The sequence below is a fragment of the Primulina eburnea genome, chromosome 3 (assembly GCF_022965805.1).
Source record: "Primulina eburnea isolate SZY01 chromosome 3, ASM2296580v1, whole genome shotgun sequence".
Taxonomy (NCBI): domain Eukaryota; kingdom Viridiplantae; phylum Streptophyta; class Magnoliopsida; order Lamiales; family Gesneriaceae; genus Primulina; species Primulina eburnea.
In genome coordinates this window covers 12,574,076-12,594,821 of record NC_133103.1, presented here as the reverse complement: position 1 = coordinate 12,594,821, position 20,746 = coordinate 12,574,076, and the positions used below count along the sequence as shown (strand labels likewise).

The 20,746-nt window shown below is 33.4% G+C and overlaps 1 protein-coding gene across 4 annotated transcripts; it reads left to right on the top strand.

The window, feature by feature from the left end:
- The first annotated feature begins 1,955 nt into the window (after window positions 1–1,955).
- Window positions 1,956–19,784, top strand: LOC140826513 (inositol hexakisphosphate and diphosphoinositol-pentakisphosphate kinase VIP2-like). Of its 4 annotated transcripts, XM_073188874.1 has the most exons (33): window positions 1,956–2,190; window positions 2,347–2,390; window positions 2,640–2,788; window positions 2,947–3,006; window positions 3,200–3,246; window positions 3,378–3,461; window positions 4,086–4,149; window positions 4,632–4,785; window positions 8,446–8,516; window positions 8,718–8,822; window positions 9,272–9,364; window positions 9,623–9,697; window positions 10,192–10,277; window positions 10,719–10,925; window positions 11,004–11,103; window positions 11,207–11,277; window positions 12,326–12,407; window positions 13,171–13,326; window positions 13,502–13,544; window positions 13,865–13,947; window positions 14,146–14,208; window positions 14,283–14,357; window positions 15,050–15,172; window positions 15,356–15,597; window positions 15,679–15,723; window positions 16,081–16,147; window positions 16,314–16,385; window positions 16,727–16,983; window positions 17,138–17,195; window positions 17,425–17,592; window positions 18,452–18,526; window positions 19,050–19,309; window positions 19,408–19,784. In XM_073188874.1, exons 3-33 carry the CDS (start codon window positions 2,723–2,725, stop codon window positions 19,460–19,462), a joined length of 3,207 nt encoding a protein of 1,068 aa, XP_073044975.1. In that variant the 5' UTR covers window positions 1,956–2,190; window positions 2,347–2,390; window positions 2,640–2,722; the 3' UTR covers window positions 19,463–19,784. The 4 variants fall into 4 exon arrangements, with proteins under 4 accessions (XP_073044975.1, XP_073044974.1, XP_073044976.1 ...); XM_073188873.1 differs by lacking the exon at window positions 2,347–2,390; XM_073188875.1 differs by lacking the exons at window positions 1,956–2,190; window positions 2,347–2,390 and adding an exon at window positions 2,235–2,276.
- The last annotated feature ends 962 nt before the right edge of the window (window positions 19,785–20,746 follow it).

Genomic DNA, 20,746 nt, shown 5'->3' with positions numbered 1-20,746 from the left:
AGTGCGCGTATAATATTTTTTATAATTAATTTGATTTATATTTAAATGAGTGTCAAAATATAATTATAAGAAATAGTTAGAGAGTCACTGTAATTTTGATATATAAATTAAAAATAAATTGAAAAAAAAATGACATAAATAAGAATCGAACTTATAACCTAAACCCAAAAAACAATAACTATATCCGCTGAAATACATACCACTTACATTAAAAGTTTAACATTTTATTATATATATATAATCATTAAAACAGACCATGACACCTAAGTTATTTAGTCTACGTGTCTCAAGAATAGTATAGATTTATCAAATTTTAAAAAATAAAATAAGTTTTAATACTATTAAAATAATATATTTAACAAAGTTCCAAATCCAAAATTTTTATATATAACAAAAAGTAAAATTAGAAATAATTAAATAAAAATATATAAAATAACGGATCCAACATATTTTTAACTGGTTCAATACTAGTTCGACTTATTCTTGATCAAATTTGACGGTAAAACTAAAACGATTTTTGAATGTTATACGGCAAAAATTTTTGTGAAACGGTCTCACGGGTCGTATTTATGAGACGGATCTCTTATTTGGATTATCCATGAAAAAGTATTACTTTTTATGCTAAGAGTATTACTTTTTATTGTGAATATGAGTAGGGTTGGCCCGTCTCATAGATTATGAACCGTGAGACGGTCTCACATGAGACTCACTCATATTATACAGATCGGTTTTGAATTGGTTTAATAGTGGTTCTCATCTCATTCTCGAGTTGGGAATTCATTTTTTAGTTTCTCTCTTCTCACATCTCAAATAGTTTGACAGTTCTTAATATCTGTAAGACGTTTGTTTTCCTATATTAAGATAGTTTGTTTTTCTTTCAATATTATAATGTGATTATCTCCATCTTAATAAATTTTAGAGATTTTTCACATAAATTTGTATGTAAAATTTTATTCTTTATTTTTCATATTAATATCTCAAAATGTTTCATTTGACACCGACAATTTAGGATAGTAGGAAAAGAAGTTGTCGTGGAAGTCGGACTAGTTATTCCCATTGTTGATAAATAATGTAATTTTGAAAGCCACGTATTTTCTTTTGTTTATAAAAATACAAATACACAAGGACATATTTATCATTACATGATTATCAATCGTCATTAAATATCATATAATTATTAATCTTTGTATCCATGAATTTTGCGACACTTCATTATCAAGATTCACGATTTAGTGATTTTACAGGTTTTATCTGGTGAAAAAACTTTGAATCCCAAATCGTAAATCTCATAAACTATGACAAAAAATTGATAACATTCATAGAAAAAAAATATTATCGTTCAACAAATGACTATAAATCACGATATAAACCAAGAGCAAGATAGATAGTTGATCAATATATTTTCACGACTCATAAAATTAATCCATGAGTTTTTTTTTTTTTTTTTGTGATAAATCGAACCTTCATTCATCGTTTTACAATTTATTATTATTAATATTATTTTTCCTACAGGAAAGGGCAAAGTCGATTTTTTTAATAAAAATAAAATAGCTGCCTGTCATCGTGTAACCAAATTACACTCTCACACATGTCACACTGATGCTACTTTAAATTAAATTCTATTTATTTCAGAGGGACGTGTAGGCTGATTATGATGGCGATCTTTCTCTTATTATCAACTTAATAATGACCAACATATTTAATAATTATTATTTATAATATTATTACTGAACAGTGATGTAATATATATTTGTTTAATTAATATGAAAAACAAAAATATATATATATATATATATATATATATATATATATATATATATATTTACGATGACGATTTCGAACGAAGGTGGTCAATCCGTAGGATTGATTGATACAATAAAGGGTCCGCGATGTCATACCACACTGACTAAACTTGCCTTTTGACGCTCCTTTTTTGAACGTTAGAAAAGCCGGACCTTTTTGTGTATATTTTGTATATTCCAAATCAAGATACCTATTTTCCCCACCATGTCTTATATAATATAATAGGAAAAAATGGAAAATCCAGTCTCTGAGTCGGTTTCCGCACACCCGTTTCTTTATATTTCTGTCCTACGATATCGGGCGATTGACCGCAGTAAAATCTGGGGGAAACGTCTATGTTTGGAACTCTTAGTTCAACTCCGTTTTTGTGAAAATCTTGAATTTTTGGTGAGGAACATGTTATTGCAAATGTTTGTTTTATAGATATTGGAAACTCTTTTTCAACTCTGTTTTGTGAAAATCTTGAATTTTTGGTGGGGGATCATGTTCTTGCAAATGTTTGTTTTAAAGATATGTTAAAAATCGTTACATTTTTCTGATCAGCGCTGAAGAAATTTGAGGGAAGGATTTGAAGGACTAAAATCTGGGTTTGGTCCACTTTTTTCTACAACATTTCTTCATATCTCACGCTGTCTTGTTCTTTACATGTATATATGTGTGTGTTAATGTTATTAATATGTTTTGCGTACATAGGTGAACGGACTTCAAGAAACGTTCAGTTTCTTGTAGAATGTTTTTTCACTCTATTTCCTGTGGTCCCTTTTATTTATTGCAATAATTTGTGTGTATAATAATTAATATCGGTCCGCTGGTGTTCTCTGTTGATTAATCAACAGTGTTGGAGAGAGAAATCAATGAGAGGAGTTGAAGGAGGTGAAATTGGATTCACTTAAGTTTTCTCGTGTTTCGCATCAGAACAATGGAGGCGGAGAAGGATTGTATTCAGGAGAAAATAACCATAGGAGTTTGTGTGATGGAGAAGAAGGTACTGTGAATCCAAGATTATATTCTCCGTCTTTACATTCCTCTTCCTGGACCATGCATCATCAGTAATTTTCTCGGTCAACTGTATTGATCAGTGCTGATTTTCTTGAACTGTTTCTTATACCCCCTTTTTTTACCATGTTAATGTTTTGTTTTTAGGCTTTTTCTGCGCCTATGCTTCAAATATTAGAAAGATTGCAGGGATTTGGAGAATTCAAGGTAATAACTCGGGGGCATCTTTCTTGATTATGCCAATGAAGGAAATTTGTGTTTGGGATAGCTCGTTTATTCGAATTGTGCTCATATTAATTGATCCGTTTTGGTAGTAAGTTAAGTGAAGAATTAGCCTTTTAAAGTTTCTTTATGGTTCAAATCTGTTTTAATGCAAAATAATTGTTTTCCGACCATGCAGATTCTGTATTTTGGCGACAAGGTTATTGTTGAAGATCCTATTGAGAGGTAGATCTTCTTTAATCATAAGACATTAATATCGAGATCATCATTTCTTTCATTTCTTTTGCTCATTTTTCTATTTCTTAATTTCCTATTCTCCTGAAAAAAATCGGTCACCTTTATCTCAATTATTGCAGCTGGCCTGCATGTGATTGCCTGATTGGCTTCTATTCAACTGGGTATCCCCTGGAGAGGGCCGAAGCATATGCAGCATTACGAAAGTAAAATTCAATTCTAGAAGAAGTTTTATTTCCATGATCTCATCCTCATCGTCATTCTAATTCATATCATGAAGGGTCTGTTTCCAAGTGAATTTTTAACTCATGCATACTTAAGGTACTAGATGTCCCGTTGAAAATATTGTGGTACTAGATGTCCTGTTGAAAATATTGTGGAGTTGAAACAGACACTTCATGACAGGTTAATTTTTCACTCATGCATACTTAAGGTATTAGATGACCTGTTGAAAATATTGTGGGGTGCGATCCTTTTGTGTTGGCTTTGATGCTTCCTTCATCGTGTTAGAGGAAATTAGAATGAAGTGGTGGATGGAAGGAAAGTGAAATCTGTGGAGGAATCTCTGATGTGGTTTGTAGAAGTCTGAAATTTTTTCTTCTAAGACTCTAATTCTAAGATTAACTTTGGAAGCCTGAACTTTGGTCATTATAAACTCTGATTTCAAAGATTAACTTGTGTCATCTTCCACATGATCAGTAAATACTGATAGTGACGTTGCTGTTTGTTGGGGCAGGTGTAGTTCAACTATTTCCTTTATTATCGGCCATATCCAAAAATATTGAAAATGGGGGTATGAGCAATCTCTGATCCTGGTTTGTCATTTTTAGGCCTTTCTCTGTAAATGAATTGGAGTCGCAACATCTTCTTCACGATCGGAGGAAAGTGTATGAGGTTTGCATCTTTCTGTCCATCTATAACATTGAGGAGTTTATTTCTTGTTTTTGTTGATTCATTGAACACTGTGTCGTCTATCAAAGGAGTAGCTAATATAAAACATTCAATTTGATTTATTTGTTTGCTTAACCATTTTCTTAATTTTTTACACCTTTTACCCCCTGATGCACACCAGTTTTGGATTCATGGAACCAAAAGGACTGGAGTCTGGAGCCTTTACAATGTATCTCCCAAAATATTCTTATTAGCCTATGCCTGAGTTTGGCATCTTGCTAAATCTAGCATCTTTACCTGATTTTCTCAGCCATTAATCTTCCTTCCTAACCATCGTTTTACTTGATAAGATTTTATTTATACATGTCATGCTATTAGCGTTTGGTTTTACATATTCACTTCCTCTAAAGATAATAACCTCATTTTTCTCATCCATTTCAACTTTTTTGGGTGGGGGTGGTGGGGTTAATTTCATGCCTATTCAGCGGCTTGAATTGTATGGGATACCTGTTCCAAGATACGCCTTAGTTAACAGGGAATATCCTTATCAAGAGCTGGATTTTTTTGTTGAGGAGGAAGATTTTGTTGAGGTCCATGGGAATAGATTCTGGAAGCCTTTTGTAGAGAAGCCTGTTGAAGGTAAGATTGCTTGGATATCTCAGTTCACTTGAACAACAATCACTAAGCGCTGTGTTGAATTTAATGAAATAGGCAATATGTCTGCACTCTGAAAGCATAAATCGGCTATGACGATACAAATGAGTAATATTTGTGTTATATTCTTCTAGTTTCCCTTTTCTGTTGAAACTCAGACTATGGTTGCATTTGTCGTTTTGCACATATATGTAAAAATTGCCACTTTTATTTTTCTCAATAACATGGCGAGACCGCCGTTTTCTATTATACTAGAAAATCTAACGTGATTTGCACCTGAGACCACACTATTTTGTCCATAAACAAAGAAATCCATTGAAAGTAGATAAAATTTAATGCTAGGAATTTTTATTCTATTTTATAGAAAAGAAATAATCAATAATAAAATTTAGTGAAACCTAACAGTAGGTTTTTCCGGCAAATATATATATATATATATATATATATATGTAATTAAATTTAATTAAATGTAATATTTAGTTCATGAAAAACTTAGGACTGATAATTTTATCTTCTGATTTTAAATTACTAGTCAATGAGAAAAGTGTGATGTTAGAATTGATGTTATCATTGATGAAATACAAAATTTGAAAACGAACATGTTATGCATGATCTCATCATACGTTTCACCACTACTATTTTATATTGCAGAAAAGAAAAGTGATTCTAGACAATATGTTCATAGTTTTGAATGAAATTGTTGTATCACTTTTTTTCTTCCTAAATCTTCATGCCTTTTGCCTTTGTCATATTACTTTGTTGCCATCTGTTTTTGTGCCTTCAATCTCTATTTTTGTGCTACTAACATCATCTACTATTTGTATTTCTTTACCTTTGTTCTTTGATATCCTCATCGGGGGACCCCTCTCTCTTTCTCCAAGCATTTCCTTGTAAAAATAGCAATATTCTTATCATCTCCGATTTCAATTGTTGTGTTGTTATCGTCATCTATTGGTTGCTTTCTGTTATCTTTATTCATTTATGTCTTGTGAGAAAGCAATCTTTGAATCATCTTCCAATCTCAATCTCTGAAGGTCTCTTTTCAACATTCTAATGCATTTTGAAAATAAATTTATTTTCATCAGTATATTTTGTCTAAATTTTTGTAATAGTTTGTCGTAAGAAAAATGTTACTGTACATACCTCAATTATTGGGATAATATAATCTCCAACACTGAAATAGTAGAATGTTCATTTTAAACAATGAAAATTGTCAATACGAGATTACTAAATTAAATGAAATATGAACTTTTGGCTAGTGCATTATTTTTTTCTTTGATATTTAGTTCATTATTAATATATATTGAAAAAGACATTGCTCGTCGCTCGAAAACGACATTCCTGATCAGGTAAGACCTAACTATTGATTAGTTTGAAATTATAAAGAAACATCGAACACAATTTAAAATTTATAAATATAACAAATAGGTAAATATGTTTAAATATATATTTTTTCTAGTTTAAATTTTCTATATCATTATTATCTTGCATTGATTAAAGTTTACTTTTTATTATCTTTTTTGTATAATTCATTGCTTTGGAATTTGTTGTGGCTTGAGCCTTAGAAGTTTTAGCATTCTAGTTATTTTTATTTTAAGTTAATGTATCTATTACTATATATAATACAAGAACGTCATATAGTAACTATATATAGTCATGGTAGTTTTAGCATTCTAGTTATTTTTTATTTTAAGTTAATTTATCTATTATTATATATAATACAATAGCATCATATACTAACTATATGAAATCATGATGTAATTTTCGATTTGCCTAATACACCTTCTTATCAAACTAAGCACATGGTTTTACCATATTATAATAACATTTTTATATTTTATTTTATTTACTACCATTTTAATTTAAAAAATGTGTAACTTTTATTAGAAATTATAAAAAACTATTTTATTCTTCTTTTTGCGGGACACACATCACAAGTATCACGATCCGCTAGTTTTAGTTAATAGTTTCTAATTTTTCTTAATATTCATTATGCTAAATTAAGATTATTCTATAAAATCAAGTATAAGTCAAATATATGTGACTATGATTATTTTATCAAAATATATTTGAGTTGAGCTCTATCTGATAGATGTCTTAACATTTTCTGATAGACAAGATATACGTTATAAATTTGTAAAATCAGTAGATTGAAATTATGGCGAGGATTTTCCAAATTTTATCCTACCATGATAATTTCTTTCACAAAAATATCTCCATCGTTTATTTTTAAAAATCAAGTTTATTATAACATATGTCAACTATATTAAACATTGTTATTATACAAAAGACTTGAGGACATTAGAGAGGATATAGACCATAGGATAAACCAGTGTGGATGAAATGAAGGATGACATCATGAGTCTTATACGATAGAAAAATGCCTGCTAGATTGAAAGGAAAATGTTATAAGACTATTGTTCGACCAGCTGTCATTTATGGCTCGGCGTGTTGGGCCACTGCAGGACTACATATGCATAAGATGACGTTAGCAAAGATGCGTATGTTAAGATAGATGTGTGACAAAACGCGCAAAGATAGAATTAGGAGTGAGGAAATTATTAGCTATTTATGTGTAGCCCCATAGAGGAAGAGGAGACCAACACGGCCCCAATCCAATATATCTTAGATTGACAGGTTAATGAAAGGAGTAGAAAGAGGGGTAGACATTGAAAACTCGGATAAACGTGGTTAATGAGGATATCTTAGATCTTAAAAGATGATATATGAAAGAATCGCTTAGTTTGGAGAACTAATATCTATGTAGCTAACCCCACAACTAGGCACTAGCAGGAATGTGCTACGAGGATGATGATTAATATTATTTTTCTTTTAATAATTATAGTTTTGTATAATATTGTAATGTATTTTTATCTTAGCGAAACTTTGATACCAAATCTTATGTAGTTCTTACACCTTGATTTATCTGTTATTTTATCGATTGACGTGGATCAATCATTGAATGCTTCGTACCATTTTTTGTTTATCATATTTATCATAAATAGAAATCTAAACTTACATTTAACCCCAACACGTAGGACCTGAGAGAATAGACAATGAGGATAGTTTAGCACTTTCACATAGAAAAAACATCGTCAGGAATAGAGTCCTAGGACGATTTAGAATTGTCCTCAACACAATATAACTCCTTCAGTTAATTCACGATCATTTTTTTACCATATTTACCTTCAAATAGAATTCTGAAATTACATTGGACCCCAACAGGTCAAACATGAGACAATAGACAACAAGGTTGATTTAAAACTTTCACATAGCAGATACATTGCCAAAGATCCATACTTTTATAATAATAATGTTGTTTGTTTTCCTTCGAAGTCCATGGTTTCTAGTTTTTTCGAATTCATCAAACGGACCAACTGATTGTTTTGTCATGGCATGACAGAAGCCGAGTCAACAGATTTTTTTATGAATTCCTTTTAAGAAATATGATTTCCCAATGAATTTGTATGAATCTTGCACTTTCTCCATTTTTCTTTACTCTTATGTTAGCATAGCGATGTTGGACCTGAAATTGTTACGGTTTTGAGTGGCAAGAAGCTAATTTACAACGTTATTTGATTTGTTTTCCTCTATCATACTTAATCATAGAAATACATACATATATCTTGTTCTTTTTTTATGAAGGTGACAATCACAGTGTAATGATATATTATCCGAGCTCAGCTGGTGGAGGAATGAATGCACTGTTTCGGAAGGTAGTTTTTGATAAATTTATCGCGTCTTGTATGAATTTAGCGTCTGTGTCGAGTTCATTTCTCCTTCTTTGTTGCCTTAATCTTGCATATAAGAGGCTATTAAAACTGATTCACCCCATGAATATTTAGGAACAACTATGGAAAACATCAAGGCACTTGCTACTATATCTATGCTATAAAATCATATTTTCATTTTTTTAGGTTGGTAACCGCTCCAGTGAATTTCATCCAGATATCAGAAGAGTGAGACGTGAAGGTTCTTACATATACGAGGAATTTCTCCCCACTGGAGGAACAGATGTGAAGGTTTTCTTCCTTTGGTTTATTTGTCTAGATCCAGTAAATATTTTGTAGTTTGATTATCCTTTTTGTGTGCAATTTGTATATCTCAACTTCTTGGCATGTTTTGGAGGGATGAGCGGTTTTTTTTAATCTCTATCTAGTAGATGGTTGTCTGTTTACTGAAAATTCGGGATGAAGTATTCTCTCTCAAGCTGATCAAGTGCCTATCAGTTAGGCTGATGGGTTTGTCCTGTTGTCCGTCAAGCTAGTCTCTTCTAAATTAAATGATTCTATGCTTTGAGAATGATTCCATCTTAATCTTCCTTTCATTTTTCTTCTGACGATGTTACCCAGTCTACCAAGTTGTTCTTTTAGACCCCTTTACTTTGTTGTGTTAACTTGGCGATAATTGTGCGTGAATATTTCCTTCTATTTTTAGTGAAAAGCAATTTCAACTTCTTGTTGTATCTTAGGTGTACACGGTGGGCCCTGAATATGCGCATGCAGAGGCAAGGAAGTCTCCAGTGGTTGACGGTGTTGTTATGAGAAATCCTGATGGCAAAGAAGTGAGTAGTTTTGCTATACATGCATCAAGAACATTGACATTGGTAGCATATTTACTTATGCCTCCTGTCCCATTTTCCCCTACATTCTCGATGACCAATGGTACAACATAAGGGCCCGCCAATCAACATCAGATTCTGCTCTTGTCTGTTGATTCCCAGATTCCCTAGCAACCGAAATGAGTTTACTGCATCTCCAGTCAAGTTACTTTTGCTAGAATTTTCTTTATCTTATATCTTCCATTTGAACTCTTTTTGTAGGTCAGATATCCCGTTTTACTTACTCCCGCTGAGAAACAAATAGCAAGAGACGTCTGCATTGCATTTAAGCAAGCTGTAAGTCTATCTGATGCTTCAAATATGTATTCTTAGTTGAATTATAACTGTTTGCTCATTTTGAGAAATTTTACATTATTTGAAAGTCGTAATTCACAGTCAGCTTCCTTTCCAATAATTTATCTTCAGTTTTCGGTGATTAATATCTCTAACTCTTACCAGTTCTTGAGTTTGCTTTGCCTTGATCCATATTTTTTGTGCCTTTGGAAGATCATTCGAACTTATTGACATTGGATTAAGTCTTTAAAAATATGAAGAAAGTTTCACATACTATAGTTCATTGCATGCATGTATTCTCAATGCCCGCTATTTGCTAACTACTAATCAGGCTCTGCTTTCCTTTTTCCATGTACCTTTTGGCAGTTGTCCATCATGAACTATGCCTGCTACCTACTTTATTTAACCTATCGTCTGCTTCAAAATTCTCTGAGATACCTTTCTTCAACATGTCTATGATGAAATTTTGATGAAATAATGTGCTAATCTTATTTTAGGTTTGTGGCTTTGATCTGTTGCGCTGTGAAGGACGTTCTTATGTTTGTGATGTTAACGGATGGAGCTTCGTTAAGAACTCCTACAAGTAATATCTTGTCATCGCTATTTTCCACTTTTGGATGGTGATTCTTTTTTAATGAAGAACGGTGGACGGATTTTAATGAGATGTTATTTGGGAAAAGTTCATTCCTGTTGTAACACGCACACATGGAGATGTGCGTGGTGTTGGGGGTGGGGGGGGGGGGGTGAATTTTTACAAGCCATTGTATCAGTTAGACCAGCTGAGCTGAATTTGGGATCCATGAAATTTCAGTTGCACTTTTGATTTGCTTGTAAAGGAATTATATGAGACATGGAATTGCCTATGAGTTGAATGATGAGCACAACTGAAATATGAGCCTCCGTGAAAGACAAAAAGTGTCTCGACTCTGTCAATATTCTAATAATTCTTTTTGTATCCCATTGTATTATTTTCTTCTTTCCTTTGTTTGGGCCTGTGATGTTAATTGTAGTTTAATTAAAACAGATACTATGATGACGCAGCTTGTGTGTTGAGGAAGATAATTCTTGATGCAAAAGCCCCACACCTTTCTACAACAATTCCTCCAATTCTACCATGGATGGTCCATGAAGCAGTTCAGCCATCTGAAGGACTACCGCGTCACGGAAGTGGGATAATTGGTAACTTTGGGCAATCCGAAGAGCTACGATGTGTGATAGCAATCATTCGTCAGTAAGGCATAATACACCTTACTTTCTCTGATTAGTGTTGCACTTTTAGATCTCCCTTGAGAAATTATTGTATACTTAGTGGCGACAGAACTCCGAAGCAGAAAGTGAAGCTGAAAGTCACTGAGGAAAAGCTTCTAAATCTGATGTTAAAATATAATGGTGGAAGGCCTAGAGCGGAGGTGTCTCTTAATTCTTCTACATCCACATTTTTTAATTTCATGCTTGGCAACTATTGCTGATGTGTGTTTTAACCTTTTTCCTCCCACCTGTCACCTTCCATAGACAAAGCTGAAAAGTGCTGTTCAATTACAAGATCTTTTAGATGCAACGAGAACTTTGGTACCTCGTGCTAGGTATGGAAATATCTTATTTATTATTCATTTAGTTTCCCAAACTTTTGTATCGACATGTGCTTACTAGTCATCCTTAACCTGCATTGACTTATTGAAGTTTCTATATTCTTTCATAGAGAAGAATTTAAAAGGCATGATTTTTTTGTTTGTGGTTATTGATTATTACAAGCTGTTCTACAACTTGGTCAGGTTCCTAAACAATACTTTTCACCTTACCTTTCATGTGATATATTTAATTAATAAAATGCATGTTTCAATAGAGAAGCTGTCTCACCAAAAAAAATAAAAATAAAAAAATCACTTTTTTTAAAAAACAAATTGATGTTTGGATATGGAAATTGTTTTGGAACATGCTAAAAAAGCACTTTTCCATTTGTAAGAATCAGAGGGCTATATTGTAGTATGCCACATTCTATAATTTTTGTGGGGCCTTTCCTTCTTTGAACTTTAACCTTACGCTTTTCAGGAACAGATGAATAAGATTGCCTCGAAGAGTTACTTTATAGACAAGTACAAGAAATAAGTGAGTAGATCCAAGTACCCACCACCACCATATAAAGCAGCCACCCTTGAGCTATTAAAATTTTGTTATAAGATATAAAAAGCAGTTTAGAACAACTTTTAGCCACCAGAAATGGCAGCGAATCCTACATAGGAAGGACAATTTTCTGACAATTCCCTAGTTACGAACTTTTCTTGGGACATGTTCTTGGACTTGAAACCTTTTAATTTTCTGTGCCTTTCATTAATAGTGGATAACAGCAACTGGAGCCAGCTTCACACATATCAGTCCATCCTCTCTATGGTTATAACCAGCAATTCCAAATCTTGATTCTACAGGCAAAAATTGTTTTTTCTTGTTCTCCTCGAAAAAAATGTCTAAGACACAGTTGAAGTGAAAATTTTCTCTTTTCTTCATTATCATAATACTGGCCTGTTTTATCAGCTCCTTTTTTCTTATCCATGGTTGAACATTGAAGGTGGGTAGCTTTTTATAAATGATTTAGTTTTCAGTGAACTCTAAACTTACAAAATGATTATCATCCAGAACTGGTAGAGAAAGTGATAGTGAAGCAGAAGACATTGAACATGCCGAAAAACTTCGCCAAGTGAAAGCAGTGCTTGAGGAGGTCCATTTAATTTTTTTGTTATTGATTTTATGACATTCTTCATTTACTGCGCCTGATTAACTGAATAGATTTTTCTTTGGTATTTATATACATTCTTGCAGATAAAAACAGACTTCTGGATCTTTTTAGTTTGTTCAACTCATTAAATTTCATTGGGAATTTTTCAATAGCTGAACAACAATTAGTATCATGATAAATCACCTTTATTTGCGCGCTCGTTGTAGGTGAAAGCAACAGCTTTATGTTGTGTTTACACCATAGTTTTGGTTTCACTGTAAGACAACGACATTTTTTTTTATAAAAAAAGATATATTTAGATCAGTGAGAGTTTCTGAAAGTTTTGACTCTAAGACTTACTGCTTACGGTGTGTGAAAACACAGGAGATAGCCATTAATCCAGCAGGATCAGGTTTGGTGAATATATTTTGAGGCATCTAAACTAATATTTCTCTACCTTAACTGTGCTGCCGTCAGATTTAACTCCAAGTTCATGGGATGCGTGGAATACTAAATATGTCAATTAGATGTTGAATATAGTTGGACGATCCACCGTATTTTATCAAATAGCCACATCAATCACCATTGAGGATAATGAAAGCACAAGTATCCGATTGAAATTTTAATATCTTATAATTTTTCGCCAAGTACTATACTTTTTGTCATGAATCTTGGCTAATTTTAGCTGATTGTATTTCCTGGGAATCGATGCTCAGTAAACTTTGCTAGGTGTGACCGTAACCATTATCATTGTTTTAATGTTCAGGGAGGGCACTTCTCTGGCATATATAGGAAGGTTCAACTCAAGCCATTAAAGTGGGGGAAAGTTACAAAAAGTAATGGTGAAGTGGAAGAACGACCTACCGAAGCCCTGATGGTTCTTAAATATGGTGGTGTTCTCACTCATGCTGGAAGGAAACAGGTGAAATTTTCTTTTATCATGGAAGCTCTCCCAAATCTTTGGCATTTTTACAAGATAGTTGTATCCCTTATCCCAAATTTTCATTATTTTGAGGACACACGTGTTGCTTTACATGATAAGTTTATGTTGTCAAGTACTTCTCCTCTTGAACAATGTTAAATAATCTTGTTTGCAGGCTGATGAATTGGGCAGATACTTTCGGAACAATATGTATCCTGGTTAGCTGTTATATGTCCAACTCTGCAGTTGCATATTGGCTGCCTAGTTCTGCATTTTGTTTCAAGTTCATTACTTGCATGATTTTGTGTATATCATGTCTCTCCTTGAATTTTGAGGTTACAGTCTTCTCAAAAGTGGGAATTCTATTTTATTTAACACATTAATGATACGTGTTCGAAAGAAATTCATTTGCTCATTCTTCTACGAAATGACTTGCTCTTGAATGGGATCGGGTCTAGCCTTTTTATGACATTGGCGACTATTCTCCGATTTTGCTGTGTTGTTTTGTGCTTTACTTAACAGGTACCATACATTCCAGGTGAAGGTACCGGCTTGCTCCGTCTACATAGCACATACCGTCATGACTTAAAGATTTATAGCTCAGATGAGGGCCGTGTGCAGGTTAGTCTGCCAAGTAGAACTAAGTATGCATTTCCAAATTCTAAAATTTATATTCTCCGAACTTCATTTCTTTGAATTAGTTTGGATAATACTATTTAATTGTTCCAAGTATCATTCTACCTTCTTCAGATATCAGCCATGCCTCGTACGTCGTCAAACTCTTGGTTGTTACTGATGTTGTATATTTATTGTTGGCAGATGTCAGCAGCTGCGTTTGCTAAAGGACTTCTTGATTTAGAAGGACCATTAACGCCTATTTTGGTTGGTATAGTCGTATCTAATATGACTGTTGTGACTATAAGTTTAATAACACTGGTTTTTTCCTGTATGTTAAGGTTTCACTTGTTAGCAAGGATTCATCAATGTTGGACGGACTTGAAAATGCAAGTATTGAGATGGATGAAGCTAAGGTTTGCCTTTTGCTATCTATGCTTGTCTTTTCACCATGTTGAAACTTTTGTTTACGCCTAAGAAAGAAACGGTTGCAACTCGAGGACATCTTACACAAAATACATAATTGTCACAGCAGTCTCAGACTAAGTCACGAGCTTCTTGCTGGCTTGAGTAACATTTATGACATTTGGCTTGCGACACAAATAGTTGACTAAAACATTAGTCAGCTGTGTAAATCAATTTAGCAAAGCAAGATACCTGTACTTTTTTTTATTCTTAATTAACACTTGAACACCACATATCCCATTATGGGTAAATAGAAATCAACACGAGGTTTTGGGTCTATTATTTTGGTTTACGGGCCATCTATCCCATGACAAGCATGAGTATTTTTTTATTCTCAATTAAAAATTGAGAAAAAATGAATATATGTACTTATTCAATTTAGATACCTCTTGTCTGATACGGAAAAAAATGAAAAAATTTCAAAGTGTTGTATTTTCCACCTCACACTTACTATTTGAATTATTTTTGCTTAAGTATAAAAAGCTGAAAACTATTGCTGTCCGACCTCCAATAAACTGAATTTTTTTTGAGAAAAGTGGTTTCCAATGGCAAAGGATAATACAGCTGGAGCTTGATCTCCTGGTTGATTCACGTGCTGCTTTCATTGCCTCTTTAAGTTTTGTTTCTTTTTTGCTTTTCTCAGGCTAGGTTGAATGAGATTATAACGTCTGAAGCAAAAATTGTTCCTGATAGCTTATCAGAAGAACCTTGGATGACTGATGGGGCAGGACTTACTCCAAAAGCATCTGAACTTCTACCCAAATTGGTAAGATGTGCAAATATTCTGTATTAGCCACTGTTGGGCTATCTATTGGCATTCCTCCTTTTACAGTTTTTCCTTGCAAGAATGTTGTTTATATTTTCCTGCCTTCATAGACATTTACTGCGTGTGTCGAGGTAACTTATTTCTTTCTATGAGTGTTAATGAAATTATTAAGATTGTACTTAGGTGAAACTGACAAAGAAGGTTACTGAACAAGTTAGGCTTCTAGCCAGTGACGAAGATGACAAACTCGCTGAAACAAGCTTGTATAATGTGATTTGTCCATATGATCAAGCTACGGCTCTAGGTAAGACAAATATAGACGTTGATCGTATTGCTGCAGGGTTGCCTTGTGGCAGTGAGGGATTTCTTCTCATGTTTGCTCGGTGGAGGAAACTTGAGAGAGATTTGTATAATGAACGCAAAGAGTGAGTATTCTGGTAATGGCTTATCAGCATTCTCACATTGTTAGTGAATTTTGACTTACAAAGAATGTGCACTATCTGCAGTCGGTTCGATATAACACAAATTCCAGATGTTTATGACTCATGCAAGTAAGGAAATTACCATACCTTTGAGGTGCTAGGATTTCACGAAGGTGTCATTGTTTCATGGTTAATTACGCACCTGTATTTGTTTGTTCTTTTTCTTGGTATGACTTTTAAAAATAGAATTTTTGTGGGTTATTTATAGTAGGTTGACTGTATCTCTTAGTAGCATACTCTGATAAACAAATCATGTATAATAAATAATATTTTGACTTTGAAATGTAGAATTCCAATCACAAGCACATCACATCTTGTAGTTTCACTCTTTTAGATATGTTCAGTTATCCATATTGGCATTGATTTACTTAGAACTCCCTCTGCCCATATCCATGTTATGATTGTATTTTTCTATTCTGTCGACAGATATGATCTCCTGCACAATGCGCATCTAAATCTAGAAGGCTTAGATGAACTGTTCAAAGTAGCTCAGGTATGAAATTAAGAAATTCCGTGACCACGGTGATTTTGTCTTTTTAAGTCGTCTCTCTAGTAACTTGAAAGCGTGAGAATTTTTTGTGGGATTTGTTGGGGGAAGAGCGTAGTTGATGCTCATGATGCTCAGTTTCACAATTTGAGCACCTTGACTTTTTGTTCAGTTACTTGCTGACGGTGTTATTCCAAATGAGTATGGAATCAATCCGAGACAAAAACTCAAGATTGGATCAAAGGTAAACTGAGTAATATATATGTCTCTATCTATTTCGAATTCCTTATCCCCTATCTTTGAAAATTTTCATTAAATTTATCGAAGCAGTTCTTTCAAATAAATTATATATTTATTGAAATGGTGAGGGAGGTAGATGTATTAAAAAGAGGGTTTCGTTTTAAAAGACTGTTGTGTTATGAAATTTTGGATTGTCTTGATAATCATTCTCATGTTGGAACCTATGTTCAGACCTGTTTGTCTGGAATCATAGATAATAATATCATTTATCATGATGTAATAATTTTGAGAGGGCTCCAGCGATATACAAGCCTTTCCTATTAGAGTCAGTTCTGTGGGTTTCAGATTGCTCGCCGTTTGCTTGGAAAAATGTTGATCGATCTGAGAAACACTAGGGAAGAAGCAATTGGTGTTACTGAATTGAAGAGTATTCAAGACCAAAATTCAGAAACCCCACCTAGAGCTGCGAAAGAAGACACGGATCATCATTTCAAGTCTCATGGTACGATGGAAGGTATGAGACGGTCTAGTTTTAACAGTGACAAATCCGTGGATCAAGAGGAGGATGATGGCAAGGAAACGAAATATCGTTTAGATCCAAAGTAATTATTTAGATCGCATCCTTATTTTCATACAAGCACACACTGATCTTACTTTCTCTATATTAGTCATGAGTAATTGTTATTATTAAGTTCACCGAGGCAAACCTTAAAAGATAAGCGCATCTAATGTTTATGCTTGCTTAACTTTCTTCAGATACGCAAATGTGAAAACACCTGAGCGTCATGTACGGACACGTCTCTACTTCACATCAGTGAGTATAAGCTTTTTCAATTTTGATATAGTTATGATGTTTTTTTTACTCCTCTAATATAATAATCACGATCATTATATCCAACCATTAAGATTGATTTTGGAAAAAGAAGAAGGTGAAAACATGTATTTAATTATTGTTTCTTTGAAGCGTGAACCCTTACAGTGTTAATTTAAATTCTTTTTTTAATTAATCTTTGGCCTTATTTATAGTGATTTTGAAACGGCAGGAATCACACATCCATTCAGTGATGAATGTTTTACGTTATTGCAACCTCGATGAATCTCTTCAAGGAGAACCCAGCCTTGTTTGTGATTCTGCTTTGGAGCGCTTGTATAGGACGAAAGAGCTTGATTACATGAGTTATATTGTACTCAGGATGTTTGAGGATACGGAGGTTGTCACTTGTAACCTTTTTTTTTGTCGTACATGTGTAATAGTTCATCATCATCATATCATAGCACATTATCGCTAGTTGCGGGGTCGGCTACATGAATATTTCTTCTCCAAACTAAGCGATTTTTCAAGTGTCATCTCTTAAACCAAGAGCTAATTTATCATCCTTAACCACATTTATCCAAGTTTTCAAGAGTATACCCTTCTTTCTACTCCTTCTATCGGGACATTATCATTTATAAACAACATCCACCAAGGTACCTCATCTTGAATATGTCCCATCAGCTCATCCACAACCAAAGCAAAGAGGTGAGGACTTGAAGCCGATCCTTGATGAAATCCTATGGCCGCAGGAAATTCACATGACATTTCTCCAACAGACCTAACACTAATTACGACACCTTCATACATATCTTTAATGGTCTAGGTATAGCATCTAGGCAAATGCTTCTATCTAGAATCTTATTCTTAAGAGTTTGGTATCTCCATTCATAGTCCACAATTTGATTCTTGGTCTAATTTGACCTTTGTTTACTCTGGTTCTACTCTTAAGGCAAAGATCTAAGATTAATAGTCTATGTTAGGTTTTCAAGTATTCTCCTGATATGACCTTACAATTTTTACAACTACCTAGGTCTTCTCTCCTTACAAGAAAGTAATCAATTTGACTTACATTATGTCAACTCTTGAAGGTTACTAAGTGACTCTCCCTCTTCTTAAAGAAAGTGTTTGTTATCCAAGATCTCTAACTAAAACAAATTTTAGAATAAAAACCCCGTGTTATTGCACTTTATCATTCATAGCATTGCATCTTTTACGATATTTGCTCATGTGGCATTAGAATCTAATTCCAAATGCAGGTGGCATTAGAAGATCCCAAAAGATTCCGCATAGAGATGACTTTTAGCCGCGGCGCTGATCTCTCTCCTTTGGAGGTACTTCACAACCCTTTCTGAAAATACCATGTCTATGTTGCTTTCTAGTGCTAATATGGTGAGTAGTCTTTGGTTGAAAGCAAACTCATGTTGAGTTTTGTAAAAGTAGAATAGGGAACAAATAGTACAACAATTGATTTCTGCGGTTCTACGATGAAGGCATACACTCCTGATACAATGCCCAAGGAGTTACAAATTATAATAAATCCCACCTTGTTTAAGACCAGAATTTCAAACTATAATAAATCCCATCTTGTTTAAGACCAGAATTTCTTTATGTTGGTGAATATATACGCGGCAAGTGTTGTAGGAATCTGCTGATTAACAATAAAATCACGTGATGTTGATATCCAATCTGTTTGATTCCAAATTAGAACTAGTAGTCAGCTAATATTTTCTTGTTTATATAGAAAACATAGCAAGGCATTTACACTGCGCTGATTAACAATAAAATCACGTGATATTGATATCCAATCTGTTTGATTCCAAATTAGAACTAGTAGCCAGCTAATATTTTTTGCAGAGAAAAAATAGCAAGGCATCTACACTGCGCCAGGATCATACATTGCCAATAATGGGTCCCGAGAGGTTGCAAGACTTGAGATCATATTTGACCTTAGAGATGATGGAGAAGATGGTTCGTCCATTTGCTATGCCAGCCGAAGATTTCCCTCCACCCTCGATTCCTCATGGTTTTACAGGCTATTTCTCCAAAAACTCCGCGGTTTTAGAACGCCTGGTCAATCTTTGGCCATTTCACAAGCATGGAAGCAATGCTGTGAAGTGAGTAGTTGATTTTAGCTCGTTTCTTCTTTCTTTCTTCTCTTTCTTTTCAATTAGCATTCACTTGTGGCCCCTAAATGCAAATATCAACCACCCAGAAAATCTTCGAAGCAATCCACAAAGGGTAAAGCTGAAGAAATTCCCAAAAAATGATACTGAATCAAGAAGATGGCTCCTTCGCTGTGCCTTTTCATGCGGCAACATGGTTTATTTAGAGGCTCAACTTGAGGGCGTCTTTGGACTTGAAGCGCCCCTGTCCCCCTCCCGTCATGCAATGCTAGGGTCCCATGAGCGAGTATCGTTGGATGTTGAGGACTGTATGTATGGTTGATCCTTTCTTCATTCACGACTTTGATCGTGATTCATTTATATACATGTCCATGTATCTAATGTGTTATTAGTTATTTGTCATGTTTCTATTTATCTGTTGTGGTATACTGTCCGAGACGTTTGATACATACACACTTGTACTTTATATCGTTTTTTTTTTTAATATATAATAATTGTATTATGTTAATAAAATATTAAGACTATCAAATAAAATAATTTGACTCGAGTTCTATTCGAAAAAAATTTCAAATATTTTGAGTTTGGTTTTAATTCGTTAAGTTTAAAAATAAATCAAATATTTTTCGAATCAGCTCGTAAATTGACTCTGTTCATTTTTTCGTTTAGTCGTGGATAGATAAATTTGGGCTATTCCGATTTCTAAATCCACGGTATTTTCTTGGCCCAAATTTAGGACGAGACTTGAGATCTATATTCTAACCCAACAATTTTCTTATTTATTTTTCAAATCCGAAGTCTTCTGCACAGGTTTGTTATTCCAAAATTGATTATTCTCCAATATTATCTCTCGATACATTTGAAATCTTTTCTGCTGAAAAGAATGCGAAATGATAATCTGATTTAACTTCGAAATGTATATAATAAATAAAAATGATTATTTTTAATATTTGAAATCCCCGAGTCAAGAACTAATAGTTTTAAAATTAATTTAAAAACGTGTTCATCCAAAGAAAAGATTTTATAAATCAAAATTTCAAATATTTTATTTAAAATATATTTATATAAATTAAAATCAAGATTTTATAAATCAAAATTGTCGCAGCAGCAATCCAAGTCAAATTTCACATATTGTGTGATGCTCATTATCGATTTGACTCTCTTTCTCTTTTACTATTTCTTGTCTGCATATTAATAAATGATCTTCCCAACTGCAAAATAATTGTTATATATACAATATAATAATAATAATAATAATTCACATTTCCATACGTTCTAAAAAAATTGAGTAATGAGTTTAATTGTTATTTTTTTAATAATAATAACATGTAATTAGATAATCAAAAAGTATTTATTTTGTTTAAATAGACTTACAAAATAACGAAATTGCATCCAACCACACAAAACTACTCAGAGATTGTAAACATCGTC